Source organism: Eurosta solidaginis, chromosome 3 (assembly GCF_040869045.1).
Source record: "Eurosta solidaginis isolate ZX-2024a chromosome 3, ASM4086904v1, whole genome shotgun sequence".
Classification (NCBI taxonomy): Eukaryota; Metazoa; Arthropoda; class Insecta; order Diptera; family Tephritidae; genus Eurosta; species Eurosta solidaginis.
The window spans coordinates 191,381,884-191,400,882 of NC_090321.1; the positions used below are offsets into that span (position 1 = coordinate 191,381,884).

General features: G+C 36.1%; 1 protein-coding gene across 4 annotated transcripts in view; it reads left to right on the plus strand.

The window, feature by feature from the left end:
- Syn2 (Syntrophin-like 2) overlaps positions 1–18,999 on the plus strand; it is a 182,857-nt gene that overhangs the window by 95,114 nt on the left and 68,744 nt on the right. For 3 of the 4 annotated variants that reach the window (XM_067777878.1, XM_067777877.1, XM_067777880.1), the window contains exon 8: positions 1,060–1,218. The exons of the other annotated variant lie outside the window; for it this stretch is intronic. In XM_067777878.1, coding sequence (XP_067633979.1) covers positions 1,060–1,218 — 159 coding nt within the window. The remainder of the gene's footprint in view (positions 1–1,059; positions 1,219–18,999) is intronic. 4 annotated transcript variants of the gene reach the window in all.

Genomic DNA, 18,999 nt, shown 5'->3' on the forward strand with positions numbered 1-18,999 from the left:
TACTCAAGTTATCGTGTTAACGGACGGACGGACGGACGGACATGGCTCAATCAAATTTTTTTTCGATCCTGATTATTTTGATATATGAAAGTCTATATCTATCTCGATTCCTTTATATATGTACAACCAACCGTTATTCAATCAAACTTAATATACTCTGTGAGCTCTGCTCAACTGAGTATAAAAATTACGACCTACAAAGACTACTAAACCAAATTTGAAATTAACATATACCCACTGTGTGACGTGCCTCGTGTGTGACGCAATCAATACGCGTCTATGTCGTTACGCCTCGTATGCATCCTCCCTGAGCCAATATTTATATCAACGAATTTCTTCCAAGCCTTTTGTTGCTTTTGTTTTTACACTGTAGTCATACTAACGGTCTCAACCCAATGAATTTTATCTTAAAGCCCAAATACTTAATTTTCCCTAGACTTCCTTTGGCAAAGTCGAAATAATTTTCACACATACAATATATATAAGGGTGTCTAAGTTCGGGTGTAATCGAAGATTATATACTCAGCGTGAGTTTCAGTGGTACAGTTCATTTCATATATACTACTTTTTCGAATTTTCTTATGAGGGATTTTTTTTTTGCTTTTTTTTTGTTGAGGCTCTAGAAATGTTGTGCAATACCTGAAAAAAACAAAATGCCCCCGATTTCCTCTTACACTAAAACTTGGTTAGATAATATTATTGATCCAAAACAATTTTTTTCTAAGATAAAGCATATTGCTCTACGCTACGACCCTTTTAAATATCTTTTATAAAAAAGTTGGCGTGGTCCTTAACCCATCCCGTCTATTTTTACTAGTAAAGGAAAGAAATAAAATGAAATTGAAAATGTAGTAAAGTTGTATTCTGTTCGATGATATAGAGTGAAAATTATCATTAGCCATCTTAAAACACTTTTAATGTTACTAATTTGGATTTTAAACTTCAATATTGCCATAATTTTTTTAACAAACACCTCTAATTATATTATATGTGCCAAATTACATGCTTCGAAATTATTTGAAACAATTTTTCTTTACTCCAATTATTTATATTCAACAGATGAAGCTTTACAATCGGAATTTCGCGGTGGGCGAACGCATCGAATATATGGGATGGGTTAATGAAGGTGTCATCAACAACAACATATCTTGGCAAAGCTATAAGCCACGCTTTCTTGTATTGAAAGGCACTGAAGTAATGCTCTTCGAAACACCACCGGTGAGTGTAAATGGGATAATATTAATTTTGTTGTATTTATTATGTATTTATTAACCTTTAGCTGAAGAGGAGAAAATATAAAATTTCGCGGAAACAAACTAGACATAGATTTATAACGATCTAAAAAACCCATGTTCAGCAAAAGCCCCAAAAAAATCCTATTTATGTAGTACTAAAATTATTCCTGAGGAGCTCTCCAAAACTATATGAAATAGTCCCGAAATCATACTAAAACACTTTCAAAATGATAACAAAAACACGGTAAAAATTTTTTGGTACTGAAATTATTCCCAAATAGCCAAGTGGTCCTTTATAAAATACCGAAACACAATGGGAGATCAATCCAAATTGCTCCAGAAATATTCCCGTTTCGATGCTTTAAACCATCCTAAAATTGTTCTTTAATAATCCTGCGAACCATTCCAAAGTTATCCGTACATTATTTATAAATGATTCTGATGAAATCGTCCCAAAAATCAATTTAAAAACAATCAGGCAAAAAGTCCCGAAAATCCTTAAAACAATTGCCGACACTGATTTCGAAGTTAATTCCGATCTCAATTCTAAAACTTTTTAAACTAGTACCAAAATGATCCCGAAATAGTTCTGGAATGATGCCAAATACAATGCCGAAACGGTCAGAAATAATACCCGAATAGATCTCCCGGAAAGAATGCCCAGTATTACCGAAATCGTAGCTACATCACCCCGAAGAAAAAATAATACCGAACAGCTCTAAACTTATTCCGCAAAGAATACCGAAATATCACATAGTAGTCTCAAAATTATCTCCAAACTGGAAGGAACTTCGTAATAAAACAGTAACGAAGATATTCCAAAAAGGTGCTTGAAACAATGTCTACATGATCCAAAAACTGCACGATCTGACCACGAATTAATACTCCGAGCTATCCTACTAAAAAGCTGGGGGCACTGATAATGTTTCGACAGATAGTATTTTGAATATATAGCTGAAGGAAATGGAATCTATAAAGTTGTGTTTTATAGAGTAGGGAAAGAAATAATGAATTTAAAGTTAACTTATGTCATAGTTTACCATAATAGTTATTGGGATTAATATCTAATATTCTCTTTATTTAAATATTCGGACACCACACACCTAAAAAAAACATACGACACAACAATAAAAATTTGAATTTTTCTTACACATTTTTCTATTCGACAAACATATTAAAAAGGATTCAAAATGTGACAGCTATTCTACCGCAAAAATTTGCATGCCTAATAGGGTGGGTCGATTTTTATGGACGAAAGTTAACCGATATCGAGCCATCGATTTTTCGATAGGATTTGGGCTCAGGAAAAACAAGTTCCACTACATATGTCCAAAAAAATAATTTTCGAGCCTGCGAAATTTAATTTTTTTTTGACATTTTTTCGACTTTGATTTTTAAGGTTTTTTTCATCCTTGCGTTTTTTGTGTCCTTGCTCTTTTCTTGTCTTCTTCAGATGGTCGCTCGATATTAGTGTTATACAGATCGGCCATTTCGCTTGCCAGTAAGTCCACTGGGATTTTCCGGGTTAGAACCAGGATCGCGTCGTCGGACACCGTCCGATAAGCACTTGCTATTCTTAAAGAAGCAAGTCGGTACGCTGCTAATATATATTTTTGATGGGTCTGTTTAGATCCATACCACACTGGTGCTGCGTATAGTATTATTGAGCTGGTTACTGTGGCCAATAGCTGACGTATAGCTTCGCTCGGACCACCAATGTTAGGCATTATTCGCATAAGTGATCCATTAACTTTGGTTATTTTCTCCCCCACCGCTCTGAAGTGCTCTTTGAAAGTTAACTTAGAGTCAATGTGCACTCCTAAGTATTTTAAGGAATCCTTTGAGGTGATTTGATGATCCCCGACAGTTAAGACTAATTCGTTCGCCGACCGTTTGGAGCTTAGTAATACCACTTCCGTCTTTTGGCTAGCCAACTCCAGTCCTGTATTGGTCAGCCATTCCTTTATTCTTGCTACGGTGTCATTACATAATGCTTGAAGCAGGTCCAGTTTCTTGGCCACTACTACCACTGCAATATCATCAGCATATCCCATAATTTGCGTGTTTTCTGGTAGATCAATCTTTAGCACCCCGTCATACATTACATTCCAAAGCGTTGGACCGAGAACAGATCCCTGTGGGACGCCTCCTGTGATTTTGTACTCTTTAGCTCCTTGATCCGTGTCAAAAAGAAGTACTCTGTCTTTAAAATAGCTACCTATAATTCTGCGTAAGTAAGCTGGAGTGCCGAAGCTTTGCAGCGCTGCCATTATCTGCATCCAGTTCGCAGTGTTAAAAGCATTCTTGATGTCCAACATAATCAGTGCACAGAACTTCCTTTTATTTTGGCCTCCAGAGATAGCTTCTCTAGCTATATTGACGACTGTTTGTATTGCATCTACGGTGGATCTTGATTTGCGAAATCTATATTGACTATTCGATAAGCCACCTGGTCTTTCTAGGGTCAGCTGTAGGAGCTCACTAATTATACGCTCGAAAATCTTCCCTAGGGAATCCAGCATACAAAGTGGCCTATATGAGGATGGTTGGTCCGGCTGTTTACCACGTTTCAGCAATAGGACAAGTCTTTGTCGTTTCCACGGGCGAGGGAACACGCCTTCTTGCATACAGGCATTAAAAAGATCAGTAAATAATGAACCTAGGGTAACCCTGGAATGTGGTTGTATGACATGTGTATCAAATGGAAGGTATTAAAGAGTATTTTAAGAGAGAGTAGGCCATAGTTCTATGGATGGACGCCATTTAGGGATATCGCCATAAAGGTGGACCAGGGCTGACTTTAGAATTTGTTTGTACGATATGGGTATCAAATGAAAGGTGTTATTGAGCATTTTAAGAGGGAGTGGGGCTTAGGTCTATCGGTGGATGCCTTTTCGAGATATCGCCATTAAGGTGGACCAGTGGTGACTCTAGAATATGTTTGTACGATATGGGTATCAAATGAAATCTGTTAATGAGTATTTTGAAAAGGAGTGATCCTTAGTTCCATAGGTGGACGCCGTTTCGAGATATCGCCATAAAGGTGGACCAGGTGTGTCTCTAGAATGTGTTTGTACGATATGGGAATCAAATGAAAGATGTTACTGAGCATTTTAAGAGGGAGTGGGCATTAGGTCTATAGGTGGACGCCTTTTCGAGATATCGCCATTAGGGTGGGCCAGGGGTGACTCTAGAATGTTTTTACGATATGGGTATCAAACGAAAAGTGTTACTGAGCATTTTAAGAGGGAGTGGGCATTAGGTCTATAGGTGGACGCCTTTTCGAAATGTCGCCATTAGGGTGGGCCAGGGGTGACTCTAGAATGTTTTTACGATATGGGTATCAAACGAAAAGTGTTACTGAGCATTTTAAGAGGGAGTGGGCATTAGGTCTATAGGTGGACGCCTTTTCGAAATGTCGCCATTAGGGTGGGCCAGGGGTGACTCTAGAATGTGTTTGTATGATATGGGTATCAAATGAAAGATGGTAATGAGTATTTTAAAAGGGAGTAATCCTTAGTTCTATAGGTGGACGCCTTTTCGAGATATCGCCTAAAGGTGGACCAAGGGTGACTCTAGAATGTTTGTACGATATGGGTATCAAACGAAAGGTGTTACTGAGCATTTTAAGAGGGAGTGGGCATTAGGTCTATAGGTGGACGCCTTTTCGAGATATCGCCATTAGAGTGGGCCAGGGGTTACTCTAGAATGTTTGTACGATATGGGTATCAAACGAAAGGTGTTACTGAGCATTTTAAGAGGGAGTGGAAATTAGGTCTATAGGTGGACGTCTTTTCGAGATATCGCCACTAGGGTGGGCCAGGGGTGACTCTAGAATGTTTGTACGATGTGGGTATCAAACGAAAGGTGTTACTGAGCATTTTAAGAGGGAGTGGGCATTAGGTCTATAGGTTTAGGCCTTTTCGAGATATCGCCATTAGGGTGGGCCAGGGGTGACTCTAGAATGCATTTGTACGATATGGATATCAAATTAAAGGTATTAATGAGGGTTTTAAAAGCGAGTGGCCCTTAGATGTATATGTGAAAGCGTTCTCGCGATATCGACCAAAATGTGGACCAGGTGATCCAGAAAATCATCTGTCGGTTACTGCTAATTTATTTATATATGCAATACCACTAACAGTATTCCTGCCAAGATTCCAAGGGCTGTTGATTTCGCCTTGTAGAACTTTTTCATTTTCTTCTACTTAATATGGTAGGTGTCACACCCATTTTACAAAGTTTTTTCCAAAGTTATATTTTGCGTCAATAAACCAATCCAGTTACCATGTTTCATCCCTTTTTTCGTATTTGGCATAGAATTATGGCATTTTTTTCATTTTTCGTAATTTTCGATATCGATAAAGTGGGCGTGGTTATGGTCGGATTTCGGCCATTTTTTATACGAAGATAAAATGAGTTCAGATAAGTACGTGGGCTAAGTTTAGTAAAGATATATCGGTTTTTGCTCAAGTTATTGTGTTAACGGCCGAGCGGAAGGGCAGACGGTGGACTGTGTATAAAAACTGGGCGTGGCTTGCACCGATTTCGCCCATTTTCACAGAGAACAGTTACCGTCATAGAATCTATGCCCCTACCAAATTTGAGAAGGATTGGTAAATTTTTGTTCGACTTATGGCATTAAAAGTATTCTAGACAAACTAAATGAAAATGGGCTCAGCCACGCCCATTTTGAAATTTTCTTTTATTTTTATATTTTGTTGCATCATATGATTACTGGAGTTGAATTTTGACTTAATTTACTTATATACAGTAAAGATATTAAATTTTTTGTTAAAATTTGAATTTAAACAAGTAAGAACGGGATTGTCTTCGGCTGTGCCGAAGACTTCATACCTTTCATGAATGGGGCTGAACAATAATCTTATCCCGTTCGTAATCTCCGAATAATCGGATGTATAAGATAAGAAATATATAGTGAACAGATCTACATACCTTAACGATTTTTAAGATAAATATAAAATAAATAACGGGTAGGTACTTTGTGTGAGGATGCAAAGTTTCAGGTTTTTTGTGGTCTGCGTGTAAAAACTATGACTACGAATCACGTATTTCAAAAATATATGACGAAAACGTAACTATTTGATGAAATTTGATGAATTTTGAAGATTCTAGCCGTAAAAAAGGGGTCAAAATGACAGTTTATATGAAGTATATAATATATATACGACCGATCTCTATGATTTTTTCAGACAACAATATATGCTATATACGTAAGCATTTTGTGAAATTTGAAGCTTCTAACTGTTAAAATGGGGCAGAAATTGCGCAAAGTTTCTTATCTGAACAATCGGTTGTATGAGATATATACTATGTGTACCACCGATCTCAATGATTTTTTCAGACATCAATATATGCTATACACGTAAGCAGTTGGTGAAATTTGAAGCTTCTAGCTGTTAAAATGGGGCCGAAATCGTAAAAAAAATATATATATACTATATATATATACTATATATACCATCATATATATATTATATATACCACCGATCTCTATGATTTTTTGACACAACAATACATACTATATACGTAAGCAATCGGTGAAATTTGAAGCTTATAACTGTTAAAATGGGGAAGAAATTGCGTAAAGTTTCTTATCTGAACAATCGGTTGTATGGGATATATACTATATATACCACCGGTATCTATGATTTTCTCAGACAACAATATATGCTATACACGTAAGCATTTGGTGAAATTTGAACATATCTAAACGATTTTTAAGATAAATATAAAATAAACAAGTAAGGAAGGTTAAGTTCGGGTGTAACCGAACATTACATACTCAGTTGAGAGCTACGGTGACAACATAAGGGAAAATAACCATGTAGGAAAATGAACCGAGGGAAACCCTGGAATGTGTTTGTATGACATGTGTATCAAATGAAAGGCATTAAATGGTATTTTATGAGGGAGTGGGCCATATTTCTATAGGTGGACGCCATTTAGGGATATAGCCATAAAGGTGGATCAGGTTGACTCTAGAATGCGTTTGTACGATATGGGTATCAAATGAAAGGTGTTAATGTGTATTTTAAAAGGGAGTAACCCTTAGTTCCATAGGTGGACGCCGTTTCGAGATATCGCCATAAAGGTGGACCAGGGGTGACCCTAGAATTTGTTTGTACAATATGGGTATCAAAAGAAAGGTGTTAATGAGTATTTTAAAATGGAGTGATGCTTAGTTCCACAGGTGGACGCCGTTTCGAGATATCGCCATAAAGATGGACCAGGTGTGACCCTAGAATTTGTTTGTACGATATGGGTATCAAGGTATTAATGAGGGTTTTAAAAGAGAGTGGTGGTAGTTGTATAAGTGGTCGCCTTTTTGAGATATAGCCATAAACGTGGATCAGGTTGACTCTAGAATGCGTTTGTACGATATGGGTATCAAATGAAAGGTGTTAATAAGTATTTTAAAAGGGAGTAATCCTTAGTTACACAGGTGGACGCCGTTTCGAGATATCGCGATAAAGGTGGACCACGTGTGACCCCAGAATTTGTTTGTACGATATGGGTATCAAATTAAAGGTATTAAGGAGGGTTTTAAAAGGGAGTGGTGGTAGTTGTATAGGTGGTCGCCTTTTCGAGATATCGCCATAAAGGTGGACCAGGAGTGACTCTAGAATGCGTTTGTACGATATGGGTATCAAATGAAAGTTGTTAATGAGTATTTTAAAAGGGAGTAATCCTTTGTTCCACAGGTAGACGCCGTTTCGAGATATCGCCACAAAGGTGGACCAGGTGTGACCCTAGAATTTGTTTGTACGATATGGGTAGCAAATTAAAGGTATTAATGAGGGTTTTAAAAGGGAGAGGTGGTAGTTGTATAGGTGGTCGCCTTTTCGAGATATCGCCATAAAGGTGGACCAGGGTTGACTCTAGAATGCGTTTGTACGATATGGGTATCAAACGAAAGATTTTAATGAGTATTTTAAAAGGGAGTAATCCTTAGCTCCAGAGGTGGACACTGTTTCGAGATATCGCCATAAAGGTGGACCAGGTGTGACCCTAGAATTTGTTTGTACGATATGGGTAGCAAATTAAAGGTATTAATGAGGGTTTTAAAAGGGAGAGGTGGTAGTTGTATAGGTGGTCGCCTTTTCGAGATATCGCCATAAAGGTGGACCAGGGGTGACTCTAGAATGCGTTTGTACGATATGGGTATCAAATGAAAGGTGTTAAAGAGTATTTTATGAGGGAGTGGGCCATAGTTCTATAGGTGGACGCCATTTAGGGATATAGCCAAAAAGGTGGATCAGGGTTGACTCTAGAATGCGTTTGTACGATATGGGTATCAAATGAAAGGTGTTAATGAGTATTTTAAAAGGGAGTAACCCTTAGTTCCATAGGTGGACGCGGTTTCGAGATATCGCCACAAAGATGGACCAGGGGTGACCCTAGAATTTGTTCGTACAATATGGGCATCAAACGAATGGTGTTAATGAGTATTTTAAAAGGGAGTGTGCCTTAGTTCTATAGGTGGACGCCGTTTCGAAATATCGCCATAAAGGTGGACCAGGGTGACTCTAGAATGTGTTTGTACGATATGGGTTTCAAATTAAAGGTATTAATGAGAGTTTTAAAAGGGAGTGGTGGTAGTTGTATATGTGAAGGCGTTTTCCAGATCGCGACCAAAATGTGGACCAGGGTGACACAGAACATCATCTGTTGGATACCGCTAATTTATTTATATATATAATACCTGCCAAGATTTTAAGGGTTTTTTATTTCGCCCTGCGGAACTTTTTCATTTTCTTCTACTTAATATGGTAGGTGTCACAACAATTTTATAAAGTTTTTTCTAAAGTTATATTTCGTGTCAATAAACCAATCCAATTACCTCACCATGTTTCATCTCTTTTTTCGTATTTGGTATAGAATTATGGCATTTTTTTCATTTTTCGTAATTTTCGATATCGAAAAAGTGGGCGTGGTCATTGTCGGATTTCGTTCATTTTTCATACCAAAATAAAGTGAGTTCAAGTATGTACGTGAACTAAGTTCATTAAGGATATGTCGATTTTTGCTCAAGTTATCGTGTTAACGGCCATGCGGAAGGACAGACGAACGACTGTGTATAAAAACTGGGCGTAGCATAAACCGATTTCGCCCGTTTTCACAGAAAACAGTTAACATCATAAAATCTATGCCCCTACCAAATTTCAAAAGGATTGGTTAATTTTTGTTCGACTTATGACGTTAAAAGTATCCTAGACAAATTAAATGAAAAAGGGCGGAGCCACGCCCATTTTGAAATTTTATTTTATTTTTGTATTTTGTTGCACCATGTCATTACTGGAGTTGAATGTTGACATAATTTACTTATATACTGTAAAGATATTAAATTTTTTGTTAAAATTTTACTTTAAAAAAATTTTTTTTTAAAGTTTGCGTGGTCCTTCTCCGATTTTGCTAATTATTATTAGGCATACATATAGTAATAGGAGTAACGTCCCTGCCAAATTTCATCATGATATCTTCAACGACTGACAAATTACAGCTTGCAAAAGTTTTAAATTACCTTCTTTTAAAAGTGGGCGGTGCCACGCCCATTGTCCAAAATTTTACTAGTTTTCTATTCTGCGTCATAAATTCAACTCGTCTACCAAGTTTCGTCGCTTTATCTGTCTTTGGTAATGAATTATCGCACTTTTTCGGTTTTACGAAATTTTCGATATCGAAAAAGTGGGCGTGGTTATAGTCCGATATTGTTCTTTTCAAGCAGTGATCTGAGATGAGTGCTCAGGAACCTACGTACCAAATTTCATCAAGTTACCTCAAAATTTACTCAAGTTATCGTGTTAACGGCCATGCGGAAGGACAGACGGACGACTGTGTATAAAAACTGGGCGTGGCATCAACCGATTTTGCCCGTTTTCACAGAAAACAGTTAGCATCATAAAATCTATGCCTCTACCAAATTTCAAAAGGATTGGTTAATTTTTGTTCGACTTATGGCGTTAAAAGTATCCTAGACAAATTAAATGAAAAAGGGCGGAGCCACGCCCATTTTGAAATTTTCTTTTATTTTTGTATTTTGTTGCACCATGTCATTACTGGAGTTGAATGTTGACATAATTTACTTATATACTGTAAAGATATTAAATTTTTTGTTAAAATTTTACTTTAAAAAAAATTTTTTTTTAAAAGTGGGCGTGGTCCTTCTCCGATTTTGCTAATTTTTATTAGGCGTACATATAGTAATAGGAGTAACGTCCCTGCCAAATTTCATCATGATATCTTCAACGACTGACAAATTACAGCTTGCAAAACTTATAAATTACCTTCTTTTAAAAGTGGGCGGTGCCACGCCCATTGTCCAAAATTTTACTAATTTTCTATTCTGCGTCATAAATTCAACTCATCTACCAAGTTTCGTCGCTTTATCTGTCTTTGGTAATGAATTATCGCAATTTTCGGTTTTACGAAATTTTCGATATCGAAAAAGTGGGCGTGGTTATAGTCCGATATCGTTCATTTTAAATAGCGATCTGAGATGAGTGCTCAGGAACCTACGTACCAAATTTCATCAAGTTACCTCAAAATTTACTCAAGTTATCGTGTTAACGGACGGACGGACGGACGGACGGACGGACGGACGGACATGGCTCAATCAAATTTTTTTTCGATCCTGATTATTTTGATATATGGAAGTCTATATCTATCTCGATTCCTTTATATATGTACAACCAACCGTTATCCAATCAAACTTAATATACTCTGTGAGCTCTGCTCAACTGAGTATAAAAATAGGTAGGTAATCTGTGTGAGGGTGCAAAGCTTCACGTTTTTTGTGGTCTGCATGTAAAAACTATGGCTACGAATCACGTATTTCAAAAATATATGACGTAAACGTAACTATTTGATGAAATCTGATGAATCTTGAAGCTTCTAGCCGTAAAAAAGGGGTCAATATGACAGTTTATATGAAGTATATAATATATATACCACCGATCTCTATGATTTTTTCAGACAACAATATTGTGAAATTTGAAGCTTCTAACTGTTAAAACGGGGCAGAAATTGCGCAAAGTTTCTTATCTGAACAATCGGTTGTATGAGATATATACTATTTATACCACCGATTTCAATGATTTTTTCAGACATCAATATATGCTATATACGAAAGCATTTTGTGAAATTTGAAGCTTCTAACTGTTAAAATGGGGTAGAAATTGCGAAAAGTTTCTTATCTGAACAATCGGTTGTATGAGATATATACTATATATAGAACCGATCTCTATGATTTTTTCAGACAACAATATATGCTATATACGTAAGCAATCAGTGAAATTTGAAGCTTATAGCTGTTAAAATGGGGTAGAAATTGCGAAAAGTTTCTTATCTGAACAATCGGTTGTATGAGATATATACTATATATACAACCGATCTCTATGATTTTTTCAGACAACAATATATGCTATATACGTAAGCAATCGGTGAAATTTGAAGCTTATAGCTGTTAAAATGTAGTAGAAATTGCGAAAAGTTTCTTATCTGAACAATCGGTTGTATGAGATATATACTATATATATAACCGATCTCTATGATTTTTTCAGACAACAATATATGCTATAAAAGTAAATATTCGGTGAAATTTGAAGCTTCTAGCTATTAAAATGGGGCTAAAATTTGCGAAAATATATATATATATACTATATATATATACTATATATACCACCATATATATACTATATATACCACCGATCTTTATTAAATTTTTAGACAACAATATATGCTATATACGTAAGCATTCGCTGAAATTTGAAGCCTCTAGCTCTTAAAATAGGGCAGTAATTACGAAAAGTTCCTTATCTGAACAATCGGTTGTGGGGGATATATACTATATATACGACCGATCTCATAAATTTTTTCAGGCAACAATATGTTCAATATACGAAAGTATATGGTGAAGTTTGAAGCTTCAATCTGTTAAATTGGGAAAGATATTACAAAAATCCTCTTTTTCTGAAAAATCGGTCGTATGGAGGATATATGCTATAGTGGTCCGATCCGGTCGGTTCCGACAAATGTCTAATCGGACACCCAAATACACCTGCTCACCAAATTTTATCAAGATATCTCAAAAATTGCGGGACTAGTTTGCATACAAACAGACAGACGGACAGACGGACAGACGGACATGGCTAAAACAACTCAGCTCTTCAACCTGATTATTTCGGTATACTTAATGGTGGGTCTATCTATTTTCCTTTAAGGACTTACAATTTTCGGTTTCGTGACGAAATTAATATACCATTTCATTTTCATGAAAGGTATAAAAAAAAAAAATTTAAAAAGTGGGCGTGTTCTTCAGCCAATTTCGCTAATTTTCATTTCACACGTATATAGTAATAATAGTAACGTTCCTGCCAAATTTCATCATGATATCTTCAACGACTGCCAAATTACAGCTTGCAAAACTTTTAAATTACCTTCTTGTAAAAGTGGGCGGTGCCACGCCCATTGTCCAAAATCTTACTAATTTTCTATTCTGCGTTATAACGTCAACCCATCTACCAAGTTTCATCGCTATAAACGCCTTTGGTAATGAATTATCGCATTTTTTCAGTTTTTCGAAATTTTCGATATCGAAAAAGTGGGCGTGGTTATAGTCCGATATCGTTCTTTTAAATAGCAATCTGAGATGAGTGCCCAGAAATCTAAGTACCAAATTTCATCAAGATACCTCAAAATTTACTCAAGTTATCGTGTTAACGGACGGACGGACGGACATTGCTCAATAAAATTTTTCTTCGATCCTGATGATTTTGATATATGGAAGTCTATATCTATCTCGATTCCTTTATACCTGTACAACCAACCGTTATCCAATTAAACTTGAGCTCTGCTCAACTGAGTATAAAACAAGTAAAGAAGGCTAAGTTCGGGTGTAACCGAACATAACATACTAAGTTGAGAGCTGTGGAGACAAAGTAAGGGAAATCACCATGTTGTAAAAGGAACCTAGGGTAACCCTGGAATGTGTTTGAGTATTTTATGAGGGAGTGTACCATAGATCTATATATGGACGCCATTTAGGGATATCGCCATAAAGGTGGACCAGGCCTGACTCGAGAATTTGTTTGTACGATATGGGTATCAAATGAAATGTGTTAATGAACATTTTAAAAGGGCGTGGGCCTTAGTTCTATAGGTGGACGCCTTTTCGATATATCGCCATAAAGGTGGACCAGGGGTGACTCTAGAATGCGGTTGTACAATATGGGTATCAAATGAAAGGTGCTAATGAGTATTTTAAAAGGGTGTGGGCCTTAGTTCTATAGGTGGATGCCCTTTCGAGATATCGCCATAAAGGTGGGCCAGGGGTGACTCTAGAATTTTTGTGTACGATATGGGTATCAAATGAAAGGTGCTAATGAGTATTTTAAAAGGGTGTGGGCCTTAGTTCTATAGGTGGATGCCCTTTCGAGATATCGCCATAAAGGTGGACCAGGGGTGAATCTAGAATGCGTTTGTACGATATGGGTATCAACTGAAAGGTGCTAATGAGTATTTTAAAAGGGTGTGGGCCTTAGTTCTATAGGTGGATGCCCTTTCGAGATATCGCCATAAAGGTGGACCAGGGGTGAATCTGGAATGCGTTTGTACGATATGGGTATCAACTGAAAGGTGCTAATGAGTATTTTAAAAGGGTGTGGGCCTTAGTTCTATAGGTGGACGCCTTTTCGAGATATCTCCATAAAGGTTGACCAGGGGTGACTCTAGAATGCGGTTGTACAATATGGGTATCAAATGAAAGGTGCTAATGAGTATTTTAAAAGGGTGTGGGCGTTAGTTCTATAGGTGGACGCCTTTTCAAGATATCGCCATAAAGGTGGACCAGGGGTGACTCTAGAATTTGTTTGTACGATATGGGTATCAAATGAAAGGTGTTAAGGAGTATTTTAAAAGGGCGTGGGCCTTAGTTCTATAGGTGGACGCCTTTTCGAGATATCGACATAAAGGTAGACCAGGGGTGACTCTAGAATTTGTTTGTACGATATGGGTATCAAATGAAAGGTGTTAATGAGGGTTTTAAAACGGAGTGGCCCTTAGTTGTATATGTGAAGGCGTTTTCGAGATATCTACCAAAATGTGGACCAGGGTGATCCAGAACATCATCTGTCGGGTACCGCTAATTCATTTATATACGCAATACCACGAACAGTATTCCTTCCAAGATGCCAAGGGCTTTTGATTTCGCCCTGCAAAACTTTTTCATTTTCTTCTACTTAATATGGTAGGTGTCACACCCATTTTACCAACTTTTTTTCTAAAGTTATATTTTGCGTCAATAGACCAATACAATTACCATGTTTCATTCCTTTTTTCGTATTTGGTATATAATTATGGCATTTTTTCATTTTTCGTAATTTTCGATTTCGAAAAAGTGGGCGTGGTCATAGTCGGATTTCGCCCATTTTTTACACCAATACAAAGTAAGTTCAGATAAGTACGTGAACTGAGTTTAGTAAAGATATATCGATTTTTGCTCAAGTTATCGTGTTAACGGCCGAGCGGAAGGACAGACGGTCTACAGTGTATAAAAACTGGGCGTGGCTTCAACCGATTTCGCCCTTTTCACAGAAAACAGTTATCATCCTAGGAGCTAAGCCTCTACCAAATTTCACAAGGATTGGTTAGTTTTTGTTCGACTTATGGCATTAAAAGCATCCTAGACAAATTAAATGAAAAAGGGCGGAGGCACGCCCATTTTGAAATTTTCTTTTATTTTTGTATTTTGTTGCACCATATCATTACTGGAGTTGAATGTTGGCATAATTTACTTATATTCTGTAAAGATATTAACTTTTCTTTTAAAATTTGAATTAAAAAAAAAAAATTTTTTAAAAGTGGGCGTGGTCCTTCTCCGATTTTGCTAATTTTTATTAAGCAGACATAAAGTAATAAGGGTAACGTTCCTGCCAAATTTCATCATGATATCTTCAACGACTGCCAAATTACAGCGTGCAAAACTTCTAAATTACCTTCATTTAAAAGTGGGCGGTGCGACGCCCATTGTCCAAAATTTTACTAGTTTTCTATTCTGCGTCATAAGCTCAACTCACCTACCAAGTTTAATCGCTTAATGAGTATTTGGTAATGAATTATCGCACTTTTTCAATTTTTCGAAATTTTCGATATCGAAAAAGTGGGCGTGGTTATTGTCCGATATCGTTCATTTTAAATAGCGATCTGAGATGAGTGCCCAGGAATCTACATACCAAATTTCATCAAGATACCTCAAAATTTACTCAAGTTATCGTGTTAACGGACGGACGGACGGACATGGCTCAATCGAATTTTTTTTCGATACTGATGATTTTGATATATGGAAGTCTATATCTATATCGATTCCTTTATACCTGTACAACCAACCGTTATGCAATCAAAGTTAATATACTCTGTGAGCTCTGCTCAACTGAGTATAAATAGGTAGGTACTTTGTGTGAGGATGCAAAGTTTCACGTTTTTTGTGGTCTGCATGTAAAAACTATGACTACGAATCACGTATTTCAACAATATATGACGTAAACGTAAGCATTTGGTGAAATTTTAAGCTTCTAGCTGTTAAAATGGGGCAGAAATTGCAAAAAGTTTCCTATCTTAACAATCGGTTGTATGAGATATATACTATATACACCACCGATCTCTATGATTTTTTCACACAATAATATATGCTATATACGTAAGCAATTGGTGAAATTTGAAACTTCTAGCTGCTAAAATGGGGCAGTAATTACGAAATGTTTCCTATCTGAACAATCGGTTGTGGGGGATACATGCTATATATACGACCGATCTCATCCATTTTTCAGACAAAAATATGTGCCATATACGGAGGTATATGGTGAAGTTTGAAGCTTCAATCTGATAAATTGAGGAAGATGTGACAAAAATCCTCTTTTTCCTAAAAATCGGTTGTATGGAGGATATATGCTATAGCGGTCCGATCCGGCGGGTTCCGACAAATGTCTAATCGGACATCTAAATGCACCCGCTCACCAAATTTGACCAAGATATTTAAAAAATTGAGGGACTAGTTTTCATAAAAACAGACATACGGACATACGGACATGGCTAAATCAACTCAGCTCTTCATCCTGATTATTTCGGTATGCTTTATGGTGGGTCTATCTATTTTCGTTTAAAGACTTACAATTTTGGGATTCGTGACGAAGTTAATATACCATTTCATTTTCATGAAGGGTATAAATATGTGCAAGTAGAAAAAGTACACACACGCATACATTGATATGCAAGTAAAATATTCTCATTGCCGTTGAGTTCACCCACATCACTCATACGCCATGTGGTACACCATTTATATCGCTGCTCATTACAATTCCTCATAAAACTCGTTGACAACTTTGAGTTAGTATGTATGCATTAAATTTGTTTTATACCCGCAGTACTTGTACATAGGGTATTATAACTTTGATTGGATAACGGTTGGTTGTACAGGTATAAAGGAATCGATATACATAGGTATAGACTTCCACATATCAAAATCATCAGTATCGAAAAAAAATTTGATTGAGCCATGTCCGTCCGTCTGTCCGTTAACACGATAACTTGAGTAAATATTGAGATATCTTAACCGAATTTGGTACACAAGCTTACCTGGACCCAAAATAGATTCGTATTGAAAATGAGCGAAATCGGATGATAACCACGCCCACTTTTTATATATACAACATTTTGGAAACCAAAAAAAACCTGATTATTTAGTAAATAATACACCTAGAATGTTGAAATTTGACGTGCAGACTGATATTGAGACTCTTGATAAAAGTTTGGAAAATTTTTTAAAAATGGGCGTAGCACCGCCCACTTGTGATAAAATCAATTTTACAAATATTATTAATCATAAATCAAAAATCGTTAAAACTAAAAAAAAAAATCGTTAAAACTATCATAACAAAATTGGGTAGAGAGGTTTCCTTTACTATAAAGAAAGCTTGGAAGAAAAATTAACGAAATCAGTTAAGGACCACGCCCACTTTTATATAAAAGATAACTCGAAGAAAAATTAACGGATCGTAAGAAAATTAGGTACACAAATTTTCCCTATAGCAGGAAATATTTGTAGAAAAAATGGACGAGATGGGTCAAAGAACACGCCCAGTTTTATAAAAAAAGATTTAAAGGGTCGTAGACGAAAATAATGAGCTATATCTTTACTTTATAAATTGAATTATAACACTAAATTGGAAAAACCTAAAATTTTTGATAATGGGTGTGGCACCGCCCCCATATCTAAAGGAAAACTGCATTATTACCCGCTCAAGTTCATTGGTGTTAGCCTCTGTATCCTTTTTGCTTCTTTTAAACGAAAATTAGTTCAGAATATAACCATATGTATATGTATTATTGCGCAGCTTTGTATTATTAATTGGTCTGGAAGCACTGCGACCGTTGTACAGATCTATTGCGCAGCCTTGTAACACTATTAAGCACACAAGACAAACAACAACAGCATTTCAAGTGTACAGCTGGGTATGTAATGTTCGGTTTAACCCGAACTTAGACTTCCTTACTTGTATTGAAATAGCTTTACATTTATTAATATAATACATATTTAAATAGTGAATTGATGTTATGCACATAGTTTTTTACTCTTCCTACTAATTTATTTATTATATGCCATGAAAAATGCACTTAATTGTGAAAGCAAATTTTAAACTAAGCGGACTTATTTTTAACTTTAATTATTAATACTAAAATAAACTATGAAAAAAAACAGTTATTAAAAGCTGAAATTTTCGCGTTATGTCGATAAATTAGGGAAATATTCTTAGAACTTAGTTTAAGAATAACAGGTAATAATTACTAAGTCATTTATATAAAATAAAAAGCCAAAAATATGAAAAGCGTATGCGATCATAGGAAGGTATGTATTTTGTAATTCTAAGTTTAACAAAAATGAGGATAAACACTCTATTAGGAGCTCTATATGCACAAATTTACAGCAGTGTTTTATGTGGGCACACTGGAATGAAATAAAAGTATGTTTCCCAAAAACAACAAATCCTTCAAATATTGAGCAGTCATGACTCGTTTTAATTTTTTTTTGATATCTTTTTTCGTGAATGTTTCATTGTATTTTCATTAAAAGCAAATTGTATATTTTCTTCGTGCCTTTTGTTAAATAATTGTTAGCATATTTTACATGTTGGTTGAGTTAAGATCTGAACAAAATAATATATGAAATATTGAGTCATGGAACTTTTGTAAATAAAATAATTTTCGTAATTGATATTAGAGAAAAATTCTAAGTTTACAAACGGCGATGGTTACTAGGACATGTTTCTGAATTTCACTTCTTCATCAGCTAGCTTTTCTGGAGCTGAGCGTTGAACTCGAATCTCCAACATTCATATCAGTGCAAGCCTTTAGCTGCTAAGCCATATGAATGTGCCGTTGTTCGATGTACAATTGGTATCTAAGAGTTGCCTTTTTTGTTTATATTCCTTTTGATCTTCATGTAGGCACATACAATCTGTATGTAGTTTATTCCTAAATTATCAAAAAAATACAATGGTAATAGACTTATCCTGTTTGGTTGATTTTCCGACAGGGTGGATAAATGATGTATATTGGAACGATTTTCCGTCATCCCTTGTCAAATTTGGTTTTGAGAAAAACCGGTTTCGGCGTTGTGCCATCATCAGTGTCGATTTTCGTTCTGATCTGTTGTTGCCTTTTGTCCTGTATTTATAGTTCGTAGGTATAT